Source organism: Pteropus vampyrus, unplaced genomic scaffold, assembly GCF_000151845.1.
Source record: "Pteropus vampyrus isolate Shadow unplaced genomic scaffold, Pvam_2.0 Scaffold1390, whole genome shotgun sequence".
NCBI lineage: Eukaryota > Metazoa > Chordata > Mammalia > Chiroptera > Pteropodidae > Pteropus > Pteropus vampyrus.
Window position 1 is genome coordinate 166,947 of NW_011890171.1, and position 13,746 is coordinate 180,692.

Consider the following 13,746-nt stretch of genomic DNA (forward strand, 5'->3'; position numbering starts at 1 on the left):
CTCCCAGCAGCTTGTCTGTGGCAGGGCTGGAAACAGAAAAGAAGGCATAGCATGAGGTACGCTCCACCTGGGCCTGAAATCCAAACCCTGATCTGACAACAAAGCTGTACTGAGAGGTTTCTCTGGCTGTAGCATGGAGGGGAGCCAACACCCGGATCCCTATAGCAATGGGCTCCTTGGACCGTGAGGTGAAGCTCTCTCTAAGCCAGGTCTTGTCAAGGGGGCTGGGTGTTCCACCCTGGTTCACTGGGGCAGAAGATTGTGGGGAGTGGACCTGGTCAACCAGAAAGGGTGCTGGGCAAAGGGTCTCCACAACATCAAAATATGCAGTGCCTCCTGAGGCCTCCTGGTTTTGGAGGTCACTGAGACCAGGTACATGCCTCTGGAGGGGACTATGGGCTTCCCTCTCCTTGGGGTTGGCCAACGTCCCCCAGGGAGCCGAGTGCTCTGGGATGGAAGCACAAAGGCTAGAGGACCAACTCCTCTCTGCGCCATAGCAGAGGGGATCACACCCAGGTGGGGCAGAGCAGGACTATTTCCCACAGGAAGAGAAGCGAACTAGATACAGAGCACCATGTGAGGACAAGCACTGGCCCCAAGGTTTTGGGAGTGAGGCTCCAGGGAAAGCATGTAGGTAGCAGGCCCATGCCAGGAAATGGCAACTGCTGGTCATACCTGAAATTTTAGATATGAGGGGTGAGCAAGCGGAGCTGGGGGTAGGACACAGGGATAGGGGTACTGCCTGAACCCAGAGACCCAAGGAGCAAGCAGGCTTGCTCAACAGTGAGAGGCCAGAGGGCCATGTGGGAAGGCGGGGCGGGCAACAGGCTGGGATGACACAGGGGAGGCTACACCAAGTGCAGGGGTGTAGGAGCCAGGCCAGGAATGAGAGCTTCCTGGGTTTCAGGCTCAGGACACCTGAGAGTGGCCTTCCACTTAATACAGATAGGAGAATGAAAACCGCTACCTTGGAGGGAGGTGTTCTCAGGACTGGTATCGCCCCTGTCTGATCACACACTGGCCCTGCAGAGCTGGAGACCTCCGAAGGTGGAGGGCACTTCCATCATGGATTCCTGAGGGAGGAGCAGGGTGAGGGCTTCAAATGAAATGTTCCTGGAGTGGTCTCTGAGCAGGTTTCTCTACACTGGGGTTCCTCTTGGGATCTGCCTCTGCTCCCCGCTTGGAAGACTGCTTTGTTATTACAAAGGGATGTTCCCTTAGGGACCAGATAGTCAAGAGTACTATCTGGATTTGGACCGGAGAGTAGGGTTTAAGGGGCAGCCATGTCTGTCCCATGTAAGAGTGACACAGCAGCTGACCAGGAGCTGGGACTTTGTGAGTACTGGCTGTGACCACTGCCTCCTGGGTTTCTGCCCTTCATTTGCTTGGGGGGGCCTGCCTATCGCCTTCTCTGTAGGCAGAGTAGTTTGGAAACCTCAGATACCTGGCCTCTCCTCGTAATTCTTTCTCCTAAGTGAATTCTAGATATTCCGGGAAGGGGGAGGAGACCTTGAGGTCTGAACCTCTTAAAAGTTGAGGGAAAGAGGTCACTAAGAAAGCAAGCACATGACGTTTGCATTTCTCTCACCCTTTCAGCTGGGTTTTTTTCAAGTACTGCAGTTAATACTTAATAAGTTATACTTTGTAGCAATGATAATTATATTTTACCTTCACAAAATGTGTTAACTTCTCCTTCACTGGGATACCTGCACCTGAGGGAAGTCTCTCTGCTTCTGCACCGAGTCCTGTGCTCGCAGATGCTCATTTTTAAAACCAAATGAGGACGCCCCTGCCACACAATGCTGGGTGGACTACTATGTCAGCACAGACCACAGCACGCCATAGTTCTTTTTCAGGGTTTATTTCATCTGCTAACATTCACTCTTGCCCTAGACAAAAAACGATTAGATGATTATGACTTGCTTTTCCATCAACTCATTTTTTGTTTGAATAACCAAAAAAATTTCTTCTCAACATTTTTTTTTTTTTTTAAGAAGAAGCTATAAATAAATAAAGCTTTAAATGCTCCTGGGTTCAAGTTAAACACTTCCAGTTCCCAGAAAGTTCACAGACTCACTGCTTAGGCAATTCTGTCATCCCTGCTTCCTCCTCCAGGAGAGGACACTGCAGGCCTGTGTGGGGAGTGAGTGGTTCTCTCACTGTGTGTTTGCTTGTCCTCTCAGCCCTGGGAAGAGCCCCTGGGTAGGGCTGCCCTGTCCCGTCTCTGGAGTTCATCAGAGGAGATGCTGTAGGCACAAGGAACCTTGACCCCAAAGCAGGTGGTCTAAGTGGAGCTGTCAGACTGGAGACCGGTAGGACCAGTGGGGCACCTCAGCCTGGGTGCTGGCCTGAGGACTACTGCTTTCTAGATGCAGCAAAGAAACTGGGAGACCCGTGTTTCTGTGTGAACTGGGATAAAGGGCCGTAAGTCAAAACATCCCAATATGTACAGAACAGATCCAATGCATAGGCCTGCATACGCAGGAACCAGGCCGCAAGGAGATGTCTTGAACCAGGCCTCAGGAAGAAAGGACCTGAGCTCTCCACTTATGCCCTTGAGGTGACCAACCTTCTGATGGGAGCCCACAAGCCCCCAGAGCTCTTGTGAACACCCTAGGGCACGCCTGCCCCAGATGCTGAGCATCTGAGTAGATGCCCCCTGCCCCCACGCTGTTCTTCACTTCCCTTTAACAGAGCCATTAAATCACCTGGGTTCTTGCCTCTCCAGCATGATGTGCCCACTCTGGCCTGCTGACTTCTCTGCCCTTGGACTATGAGATGAAGTGGCCAGTGTAGGAAGCTGTAGGGTGGGGCCTTTATGCCAGACTAGCACAGACTAAAGCTGCTTCCTCCCACAGTTACCTCACTGGACACAACTTAGCTTTTCCTGAGCTATGGAAGGTCCCTTGCTCCCCTAGCTCCTCACCACCTGGTGGGACAGCTGGGGTGGCAGAGGGACCTGGGGCAGGGAACCCCACTGGCTGGATCTGCCTGTGAGGCTGCTGTCTTTGCCAGCCCCCTCACCAGGTGGCCCATGGCCCTCACTGCTCTCCTTGAAGCAGGCCTGTGGCCTCCAGGCACATGTGCTTCCTGTTCTGGAGAGATGGGGTACCCATCCACCTCAATGTAGGGCTCACATTCAGCTCCCCAGAACCCAAGTCTTGGGCCTCATTTGGGGAGGGCATGCCCAGATGAGATACTAGCCTGGCCTCCTTTAGTACAGGAGACTGTATGGGGAAAGTGTCTACAACAGATATGGAATATGGCTTCTCCAACCTCCAGGGCTGCTGGAAACAGGGCTTTACCTGCTTGTGGGGTGTGGGGGTTGAGGCAGGGAAATTCAGAGAGAGCCCTGGGAAGGGGAAGGCTGTGAATCTAGGTGCCAGGAAGCTGCCCAGAGCCATTTCTTCCAATCCAATCTGAGCTGAGAACCTGAAAGCCTGTGTCCCCTTCCCTGGCCATCCAGAAGCGCCACAGCCCAGAGGTATGGCTCATTGGCAGCAGCTGTGGTCTGCCGTCTTCCCACCAAGAGACTTAATTGGACTTTTATTCATGGGGTGGTGGGAGCAGTGGAGTATGAGCCCTGAATAAATGTCCAAGCGATGGGCTTGGGGCAGGGGCATTCTACTAACAAGTCCCAGGGGTTACCATCTCTCCACAGGCTCCTCAGTCTGAGGACTGTGGAAAATGGGACGGAAGGGGTTCTGATCTCCTGAAGCAAAGCAGGAAGCCAGAGAGGGAAGGGGGCTTCCCAATGGCTGGACTAGAGTCTTCCTGGCTTCACACGATGAATGGCCCCCGACACTGAAGACGGGTAAGCATGGGGCTCCATTCCTGACAATACCTCAAATGGCTGCCCATGCCCCCAAGGAGGGGGCTTCATAAAGGCCTGGGGCAAGGGGGCCAGGGGTTGCTGAGAGGCCGCTGATGGCCTGAGCCTGGGGAACCCCATTGGCCTGTGCGGGGTTGGGGGGGGGGCCTGGGGGTGAGCGGATATGTGCATAGTGGGAGAGGGATACATTCCTGGTCTGGCAGAGCCATTCCCCACTCAGCTCTACTGTCTTTTTCTTGTCTTTGAACTCTGGGCTGTTGTGACAGTGAGATGGGGGCGTACAGAAGAGGAACACCACCTGCCCCTGGTCTGTGCAGGCTTGACTGGGGCGTCTTTCAAGTACGCTTTCATCTGAGCCAGGGGGCAGTACAAGTTGGCTTCTCAGACCTCCAGCCTGGGAGAAATAGTGAGAACCTACCCCAGCGGGCCACCACTTCCTACTCCCTGGTCTTTGTTCAGGATGCCTCTACTCTCTGCTGAGCGGATCTAGGACTCTCTTCCCATGAGTTCTAGGTGGGCCTATGTGTGCTGGTCTGTATGCCTTCACCTGCCCTTTCCTGACTGCCTCTGAGGGGCCTTCCCCATAGGGCTGCCACTACCACTTCTCGATGATGTGGCTCATGTAGTCCTCAGTGGGCACCCGGCCCGGCTCCTCAGTGTCCTCCCGAGGCAGCACCTCTTTGGTGCGGTGCAGCAGGCGCTCCTCACGGCTCTTGAGGCGCTGCTCCCTGCGCTCCAGCTGCCGCTTGTACTGGTAGCGCTGCTGGAAGAGGTCCTTGGCGTAGTCATAGAGCTGCATGTCCAGGTCGTTGAGCTCCTCGATATGCCGAATAGTGTCCTCATCTACCTCCACACCACCTGCTCTTGTGCTGTTGTACTGCATGAAGGGTCGGATGAACTTGAGGTTGAACGTCCGCTCAAACAGGTACTGCGTCTTGCGCTGGAACTCTGTCAGCCCGAAGAAGGCCATGCCCCGCAGATTCTTCTTGGCGCTCTCCAGCAGCAGCTGGGCCCGCTTGCCCTCGGGAATGAAGGACAGGTTGTAGCAGCCCACCAGGCTCAGGTCAGCCAGCATGCGCACCTGGCGGTTGTTGGCTAGGTTGTAGGGGCAGTCCATGAACTCCTGCAGTGTGCAGCCTGACCAGTCTGTGCCCTCATAGCACGGCGGCAGCTCCTCAGGTGTGGGCGTGCGCCCATCACACATGTGCAGAGATGTTTTCCATGTGGCCCCCCGCTGCACGTGCCGCCACTCACTCAGGTAGCGCGACACAGGGTCTCGCAGCAGGGTGATGTAGTAGAACTTCCTGCAATGAGACGGGGAGATGGGGTAAGGTGAGGGTGCAGGGCGGTTGGCATGTGCAGGGATCCTTGTGGGAGGAAGGAAGGAAGGGGCTGGAATCCCAAGTCTAACTGCTTGGGGTCTACACTGTGGTACCCTAGACAAGTGACTTCACCTGTGATTTTGAGATCAAAATGGCTACTTCTGAATGAGAAACCCAACCACCATCATGGCTACAGTATGATCATCTCAGCACCCTGCAGTGCCCAGCCTCAGTGCCCTCCCAAAAGTCCAAGGTCTCCTCTGGGGGCTTTCCCCTGAGCCCCAGGCATGCCTTCCTGCCTGCTCATACCTTGTACCTGGCTTTGCTGTGCTGGGGGTGAAGCAGGATGGCCTCAGAGGCCATGCCACCTAGAACCAGTGACTTAAAGAGCTGTTCAGCGGCAGGCTCAGGATTGCCCAAGGGGCCACTTAGCATAAGGCACTCAGTGGCCTCCTCCAGGGCACACCGCACCCCAGTCTCCAGCAAGGCCCGGCAGGGTAGGGGCACCACAGACTCTCAGCCCAGGACCCCTAGTGAGCTATCATTTGCAACTTGTACTGTCTCCCAAGAACTGTTCCAGTTCCCCAGAGCCAAGCACCTCCCAAAATGCCACCTTTCCACTGTACTGTACATAAGGGAGTGACTGTACCATGGAAGAAATGACTCAGGGAGGCTCTGGCCCTTTCCCACTCTCGTGACAGGCTCTGATTCACAGCCCTGCAGGGTATGCTGCCTGGCCGCATGGCACCAGGGACACCATGAGCCATGGGGTGCCTGTCAGATGTTCTTTTGACAGGCCTGGTGTATGTGGGTCCACCCTGGGTGGGGGGCTGGCAGCTATTCTTGGAGGCCCCTCCTCCAGGGCTGGCAGGGCTGGCTGACTGTACATGGAGGGGTTGGTGCCAGGCCAGCCTAGCATGTCTTTGAGAGTGGGCAGCAGGAGCCCACTTGGCCCCACACACCACTCTTGGGGAGAGAAGATCCAGGTTGGACCACCCCCATCCCCAGCACGACCCAGATGGCAACATAGAAGTATACCCACACTGCCCAATAAGATCTACCATCCCTTACACTGCCCTCTGGGAGAGCCTCAGGGGCACGAAGTACTTTAAGTGGTCTGTAGGCATTGCCCTGAACTGACCAGGGATAAGGGGAACCTGTGGATTGGGCATGGTAACGGGCAAGGGCAAAGGTTGCGGGGTACCAATGGAGATCACTCCAGCCTAAAGGGTGCACATCCAGAAAACCACAGGGGTAGCAGTTCTAAAGCACCTCCTTTAAGGGGCTCGGGGCCCCCCAGGAGGGCCCAGGCAGGAGAGGCCACTAGCTGATGGCTCTAGGGGACAGATGGGAAGGCTGGTACTGCTATGTGCAGATTGCTGAGAAAGAGACAGGGCAGCTGTCAGTCACTGGACAGTCTAGTCCCTGTGGCACCTAGGGCTGGCACTGTGCCACTCGGGGCTGGGCAAGGCAGACCTAGGCCCTATCATTGAGAGGCTCCAGCAGACAGTGGGGACAGGGTCTGGACAGAGGGCACCCCAGGGGATGAGGGCCCTCTGAAGGCTGGGGGAGGGAGTCAGAACTTCTTTCTTAGCAGGGAGTAAAGATCAAGATGTACAGTATCTTGACTCCTGACCCCACCCTGAAGCCTAAGTTTTTCCACCTTTGATTTTCCACCCTGAAACCTGCACTCTCCACCTCAGGTCCTGGCTCTACTTTCCCAGCTGCTGTCTGGGCTAGGTCAAGGGGTGAGCCTGATGGACCCTCATCTACTCTAGAAGCATCCTCCCCATATGCTGCACCCCAGCCCTGGCAGTGACTACTTGCTCCTGGCCTCTGCAGCAGCCCCTCCAGACGGGGTAGCTTGTGGCCCATATCTGAACCCTCGGCTCCCATGGAACACACCTGCATACCTCACTGGCTCTTGCCATCCTTGAGAGAAGAACAAAGGTCCACTTGTGCCCTCCCAACCACCCTGTGACTACTGGGACCTCCCCTCAGCCCTCTCGCTGGCTCCTGGAGATACCCTAGGGCCTCTGCATGGCAGTGTCCTCTTCTCTTTCTATTTCATCTGCTGACTTTGGCTCATCCTCTAGACCTTAGCCAGTGCCACCTCCTAGGGAAGCCTCATGCTGCAGACATGGCTCCTTCTGGGGCCTCTGTCACAGTGGTGACTTGACAGTGACTTCTCAGCTCACCCTGGGGTAGGGAGTGAGCAGGCAGGGAGCTGGCTTCTGTGTGTGCACTAAGCAGGGCCATAGTGCCTCTCTGGGGACAAGACTGAGGAAGTGTCTCAGGGTGGTCACCTCACACAGCACCTTCAGCCTCCAGTGGAGGTCACCAAGTCCCAATAGGTTAAGCAGCTGCCTAGAGGCCTTCAGTGGCTTCAACGCTGGGGGTTGGGTGGGGGGGACAGAGCCTGGTTTGGTGGCCTCTGGCCACAGAAAGCTCTTAAATGTGGCCAGGACCAGGGAGGTCAATTCATCTAAGGGTCAACTTCCTACAGACCAACTATAAGATCTTTATAAATCCTGACCACCACAACCGCTTCTAAGAAGGCCAAGACAGACAGGCAGACACAGCAATAGACACAGGAACTACCTAGAAACATATGCATAAACAAGCTCCAAGTGCAACCTGATGGCACATACCGTGTCCACTGCCATGCCCAGCTGGGTCCTGCACTCTGCCCTCAGGCTCCACAGGAAAGCTGGGCTACAAAGACTTCCCCCACAGAAAGAGGCAAATGTGGCAGTTTCTCCTGGACACAGAAAACCAGAGTGTGATATGTCAAGTGACAAACCCTGGCCAAGGCCATGTGGGGCTCAACTTGGTCCCAAAGGTGACCTGAGGGCAAGAAAATAGCATGTACAGTAGAGCTCCCTCCCTGGCATCTGTGCCAGCAGTTTGCAGTCTTTCTGCAGTTGCTTCAGCCTGAGGCCCTGAGTCAGCACTTGCCACCACCCCATGAGGGGTGGACTTGGCAGAGCCCCAGCTGTCCCAGGACCCTCACAGATCCCAGTGCACTGGAGAAAGAATGCTAACCAGTCCCAATGTGGTGCCTGAAGGCCCTGAGGAGGCCAAGCTGGACTTCCCAGAAGCCCATGGCTGTTGTATGGATGTCAGCTCAGAGAGTAAAGGTCACCCAGTGACCTACAGCCGGGGCCTGGAGAGCCAGGACTGAGGGGAGCCCTGCCTGAGGGGGCAGGCCACCTGTTTTCCAGATTCCTTTGTTCATAGCCCAGAGATGGTCTGACTTGCTGGCTGACTAGAAGACCCATAATGAGAGGTGCCCTGTGCCTGGTTAGACAACTGAAATGATTTTGTCAGAGGTCTTGGTGTTTGAGGGATAAAGCCCCATAGACAGGGTCACTGAGAGGTCACAGAAGGTGCTGCTGTCTGCGCTGGAGTATCTGGTAGGTTCCAGGAGATGCATATGAGCCTTCTGGTCCCTGTTCCAGCTCTCTAGTGGAGCAAGAGGGGCTGACTGAGCCCCCAGGCTGGGCCTCACGCTTACCCCACAACTTCCTGTACACCACATGGGTCCTGAGTGAGGTGGACTCACTCCTTGCTGAATTCCCAGATACTGGCCTTGCTGGATGGGTGCTGGAGCCTGCCCATGGCTGGGGTGACTGGGAGGAGTTAGGATGGAGCATTCTCTGCTTAGGACATTGCTATGCCCTGGGCCCTTAATTCTGTCCCCCCGACATGGCCTATGGTAGAGACAGAGCCCAGGCAGACTCAACCTGCTCATGGGGCCAGCAGCCCCGGGCCACTGCCCATTTCCTGCTCTGCTCTTGCCAAGATAATGCTGGAACGCACACAGTGTAGGTCCCAGGCCTGGCTGGTCCCAGATCTGGCTGCGATCCAGGCTCATGGCTAGGAATAGGACCCTGGATATAGAATGTTACATTAGTGTAGTAGGGCGCCTGCACCTAAAATATGTAAACATGATTCAGCTTATTGTATCAGGCATGTGTGGCTGAATGCCACTATTGTACTCTGACATATGTGGAGCCCACGTGTTCCCCTGTCGGAGCCGGAGCAGAAGCATGTTCCCTGCAATAGAACCGTGCTCCCTGCAACAGAAGCACGCTCCCTGCAATAAAGTTGGTGCCTGCTGTTTCATTCTCATGTCGGCCCCTCATGCGTTCTTCCAAATGGGCATCTCACCACCGAAACCTTCCCTTCTCCATCAGCTCAGCGCTGACACACACCTGCACTGACAGCCTCCTTAGGAGCTCATGCGTCTGACTCCCATCTCCACTCGCTTCATCTACTGTGACCCTTACTTACACTGTTGCTGCGACACAGCAGGTACCTGCAACTGCAGGCTTGTGCCCTGGCCACCCTGTGCCCAGAAGCCCCCATTCCCATCTCCCTGACTTGGCTCTTTTGCTCATTACACATATCACCAGACACACTGGCTATTTTCTGGTTTATCGTCTACCAAAAGAGGGAGTGAGTGCACTGATCAGAAGTGAGCAGAGGGCACAGTGTGGTGTGAGGAGGAAGAGCCCCCAGGTGAACAACCCTCATAGCCAAGCAGGTCCCTGTCCAGGATGAGACCTATGTGCATTCTCTGGAGGTGCTTACAATTCAGAGATATGAGGAACTAGGCAGGGGGTAAAACAACTGTCAGTGCATTCACAGGTGTCCCCAGCCCCTACCATTAGGCTTATTCTAATCCTGCCCATCCCCACCCCACAGGAAACTGGAGGGTCCCTGACCCAGAGCATATTTTCTCCTACGCTGACATCTGGGGCCTCCCACAAAACAGGTAGTTTACTGCCTATCACTCTCCAACAGGATCTGTCCATCTAAGTTGTCCAAGTGCTAACCAATGTTTCCAGAAAGAGGGGAGAGAGGCAAGAGAAGGGAGAAGATGATGAAAGAAACAAGAATTGCAGGCAGTGGTGTTGCAGGCAGAGTGAGCATCAGAGCAGAGGCAGGAGAGACCCTTGCAAATTGGGGATCCAAGTTTCTTAGTTTAGCAAGAATTCTGGTTCACCTGCATGCCTGATAGCTGGGGCTTCTCACACTGCTCTAGATAATTTTGGTTTTGTTTGTAAAACCAAAAAGCTTTTCCTCATCATGAAGTGTTTGGGACATACAAAAGAGCATAATGTACATAAGAAATAAAGCTTGAAAATAAACATCTGTGGCCTCACTGCCTGCCTTAAGAACATGATCAGTGTTATGGAAGCCACCAGGAACTAGTGTCATTCCTGGTCTCCTGCCACCCCAAAACTCCAGGGCTAGCCTCTGACATGAGTGTTTGTGTGGATCACCTCATTGCCTTTTTAAAAAGTAATTTCAATATATGTATCTAAATAGTATTTTCTTTGGTTTTATTTTTGGAAACTGACAACAGTACCATTGTATTCTGTTAAATTTTCTTAATTTACTTTTTTCCTGCAACATCCTCTTCATTGACTTTACCCGAGTTGTGAGTAGCTATAGTTAATGCATTTTTATTGCTGAGTGGTGCTCCACTGGAACACTATACCACCATTAGTGTGCACATGCCACTATGGCAGGTATTTGGGGTGCCACCAGCAGTGTGCTGCACAGTCTTGTCCACATCACCCAGTGCACACAGACAAGGCTCCCTGGATGAGTGCCTTCAGCTTTCCAGCAAAGACACTCCGTAACGACTGTCTCCAATTCACCTCCCATGAGAAGCCGTGGAAAGTCGGCACTTCCCCTTTCTGTTTTCCCACTCTAGTGGGTATCACATTGTGGCTTAAGGTGACATTTCCTCAGTGACTAATGAAGTGCAGCATCTCTCCATATATTTTTTAGCCAGCCTTTTATTAGTTAAAATAATTTATACTTAAAGACAAATACTTCCAAGAGGTTTGTTTATATTAAAACACCAACGTATATGCTTTGCAAACTCTGCAAAGAACCACTTGCTGCTCTTCTCAATATTCTTCATGCACTAACCTCCACATTACTAAATAACACACAGTGAATGCTATTTCTTGATTTATTTATTTTTTAAAATTTATTTAATTGAAGAAAAGATTTAAATTTTTCCCATCTACCTCCCTCCTCCCCTCTGGTAACCACTAGTCCACTGTCCATGTCCATGAGTCTGTTTGTCCTGTTCATTTGTTGCTTTTAGGTTTATATCCCACATAAAACGGATTATCATGTGATTTTCAACTTTTTCTGTCTGGCTTATTTCGCTTACTATGATTATTCCAAGGTCCATCCATGTTGTTGCAAACGGCAATATTTCATCTCTTATGGCTGAGTAATATTCCACTGTAAATATGTACCACAGATTCTTTAGCCAATTATCTATCATAGGACACTTTGGTTGCATCCATGTCCTGGCCACTGTGAATATTGCTGCTATGAAAATCGGTGTGCAAATATCTTTTCAGATATGGGTTTTCAAGTCTTTGGGGTAAATACTGGATCATATGGTAGATCAATTCTTAGATTTTTTTAAGAACCTCCATACTGTTTTCCATAGTGGCTGTACCAATTTGCAGTCCCACTAGCAGGGAATGAGGGTTTCTATTTCTTCGCATACTCTCCAGCATCTGTTATTACACGTCCTGTTGATTATAGCTATTCTAACAGGTGTGAGATGGTATCTCATTGTGGTTTTGATTTGCGTTTCCCTAATAGCTATCAATGTTGAGCATCTTTTCATATATTTGTGGCCATTTGTATGTCCTCTATGAAGAACTGTCTGTTCAGGTCCTCTGCCTATTTTTTGACTGGATCATTTGATTTTTTATTGTTATTGAGTCATATGACTTCTTTGTATATTCTGGATATTAGGTCCTTATTAGAGGTGTTGCTTTCAAATATATTTTCCCATTCGAATAGCTGTCTCGTTACATTGTTGATTTCTTTTGTTGAGCAGAAGCTTTTTAGTTTCATGTAGTCCCATTCATTTATTTTAGCTTTTACTTTCCTTGCCTTAGAGATCAAATTCATAAAATCCTCTTTAAGTCCAAGGTTCCTGATTTTAGTTCCTATGTTTTCTTCTATGCATTTTATTGTTTCAGGTCTTATATTCAGGTCCTTAACCATTTTCAGTTAATTTTGGTGTGTGATGATAGACAACAGTCTAGTTTCATTCTTTTGCAGGTGGCCTTCCAGTTTTCCCAGCACCACTTATTGAAGAGGCTTTCCTTTCTCCACTGTATGTTTTTGGCATTTGCCCATATAAAGATGGGTTTACTTCTGGACTCTCAAGTCTGTTCTACTGGTCTGTGTGTCTAATTGTCTGCCAATACCATGCCATTTTGATTACTGTCGCTTTGCAGCATAATTTGAAGTCAGGCAGAGTGATGCCTTCAGTCTCATTCTTCTCAGGATGGCTTTGGCAATTCTGAGTCTTTTGAGCTTCTATATAAATCTGGTGATTTACTGTTCCATTTCTTTAAAAAATGCTGATGGGATTTTGATGGAGATTGCACTAAATATGTATAATGTTTTAGGCAATAAAGTCATTTTAACTATGTTGATTCTTCTAATCCAAGAACATGGAGTATCTGTCCATTTCTTTGTAGCTTCAATTTCTTTTAACAGAGACTTATAGTTTTCATTATAGAGGTCGTTCACATATTTTGTTAGATTTATTCCTAGGTATTTTATTCTTTATGTTGCAATTGCAAAAGGAATTATTTTTTCCACTTCTTTTTCTGACACTTTATTATTAGAGTATAGGAACGCTATGGATTTTTGAACACTGATTTTGTATCCAGAAACTTTACTGTACTTGCTTATTGTTTCTAGTAGTGTTCTTGTGGAGTCTTTAGAGTTTTCTATATAGAGGATCATGTCATCCACAAATAGTGACAGTTTGACTTGTTTCCTATTTGGATGCCTTTTATGTCTTTCTCTTGTCTGATTGCACTCACTAGGACCTCCAATGTTATTATGAATAACAGTGGTGACAGTGGACAGCCTTGCCTCGTTCCTCATCTTAGAGGGAAGGTGTTTAGTTTTTCATCATTAAGTATAATGTTGGCTGAGGGTTTGTCATAGATGGCCTTTATTATCTTAAGGTACTTTCCTTCTATATCGATTCTGTTAAGTGTTTGATCATAAATGGATGCTGTATTTTGTCGAAGGTTTTTTTCTGCATCTATTGATATGATCATATGATTCTTACTTTTTAATTTGCTTATGTATCACATTAATCAATTTGCATATGTTGAACCATCCCTGTGCCCCTGGAATAAAGCCCACTTGATCTTGATCATGATGTATAATCTTTTTAATGTGTTGCTGTATTTGGTTCGCTAGTATCTTATTTAGGATTTTTGCATCTGTGATCATGAGAGATATTGGTCTGTAGTTTTCTTTTTTTGTGTTATCTTTATTAGATTTTGGTATCAAAGTAATGTTTGCCTCAAAAAATGAGTTGGGAAGTATTGCCTCCTCTTTGATTTTTTTGGAAGAGTTTGAGGAGACTAGGAATTAAATCTTCTTTGAATGTTTGGTAGAATTCACTGGAAAAGCCATCTGGTCCTAGACTTTTACTTTTTGGTAGGTTTTCGATGATTGTTTCAATTTCCATACTGCTGATTGGTCTATTTAGATTTTCCTGATCTTCTTGAT

At 50.2% G+C, this 13,746-nt stretch overlaps 1 protein-coding gene across 1 annotated transcript; it reads right to left on the minus strand.

The window, feature by feature from the left end:
* Positions 1–1,845: 1,845 nt before the first annotated feature.
* LOC105310188 (heparan-sulfate 6-O-sulfotransferase 1) lies at positions 1,846–6,326 on the minus strand. Its single transcript, XM_023526608.1, has 2 exons — positions 6,226–6,326; positions 1,846–5,280 (listed from the first exon to the last, which is right to left on the minus strand). Exons 1-2 carry the CDS (start codon positions 6,324–6,326, stop codon positions 4,428–4,430), a joined length of 954 nt encoding a protein of 317 aa, XP_023382376.1. The 3' UTR covers positions 1,846–4,427.
* Positions 6,327–13,746: the final 7,420 nt, after the last annotated feature.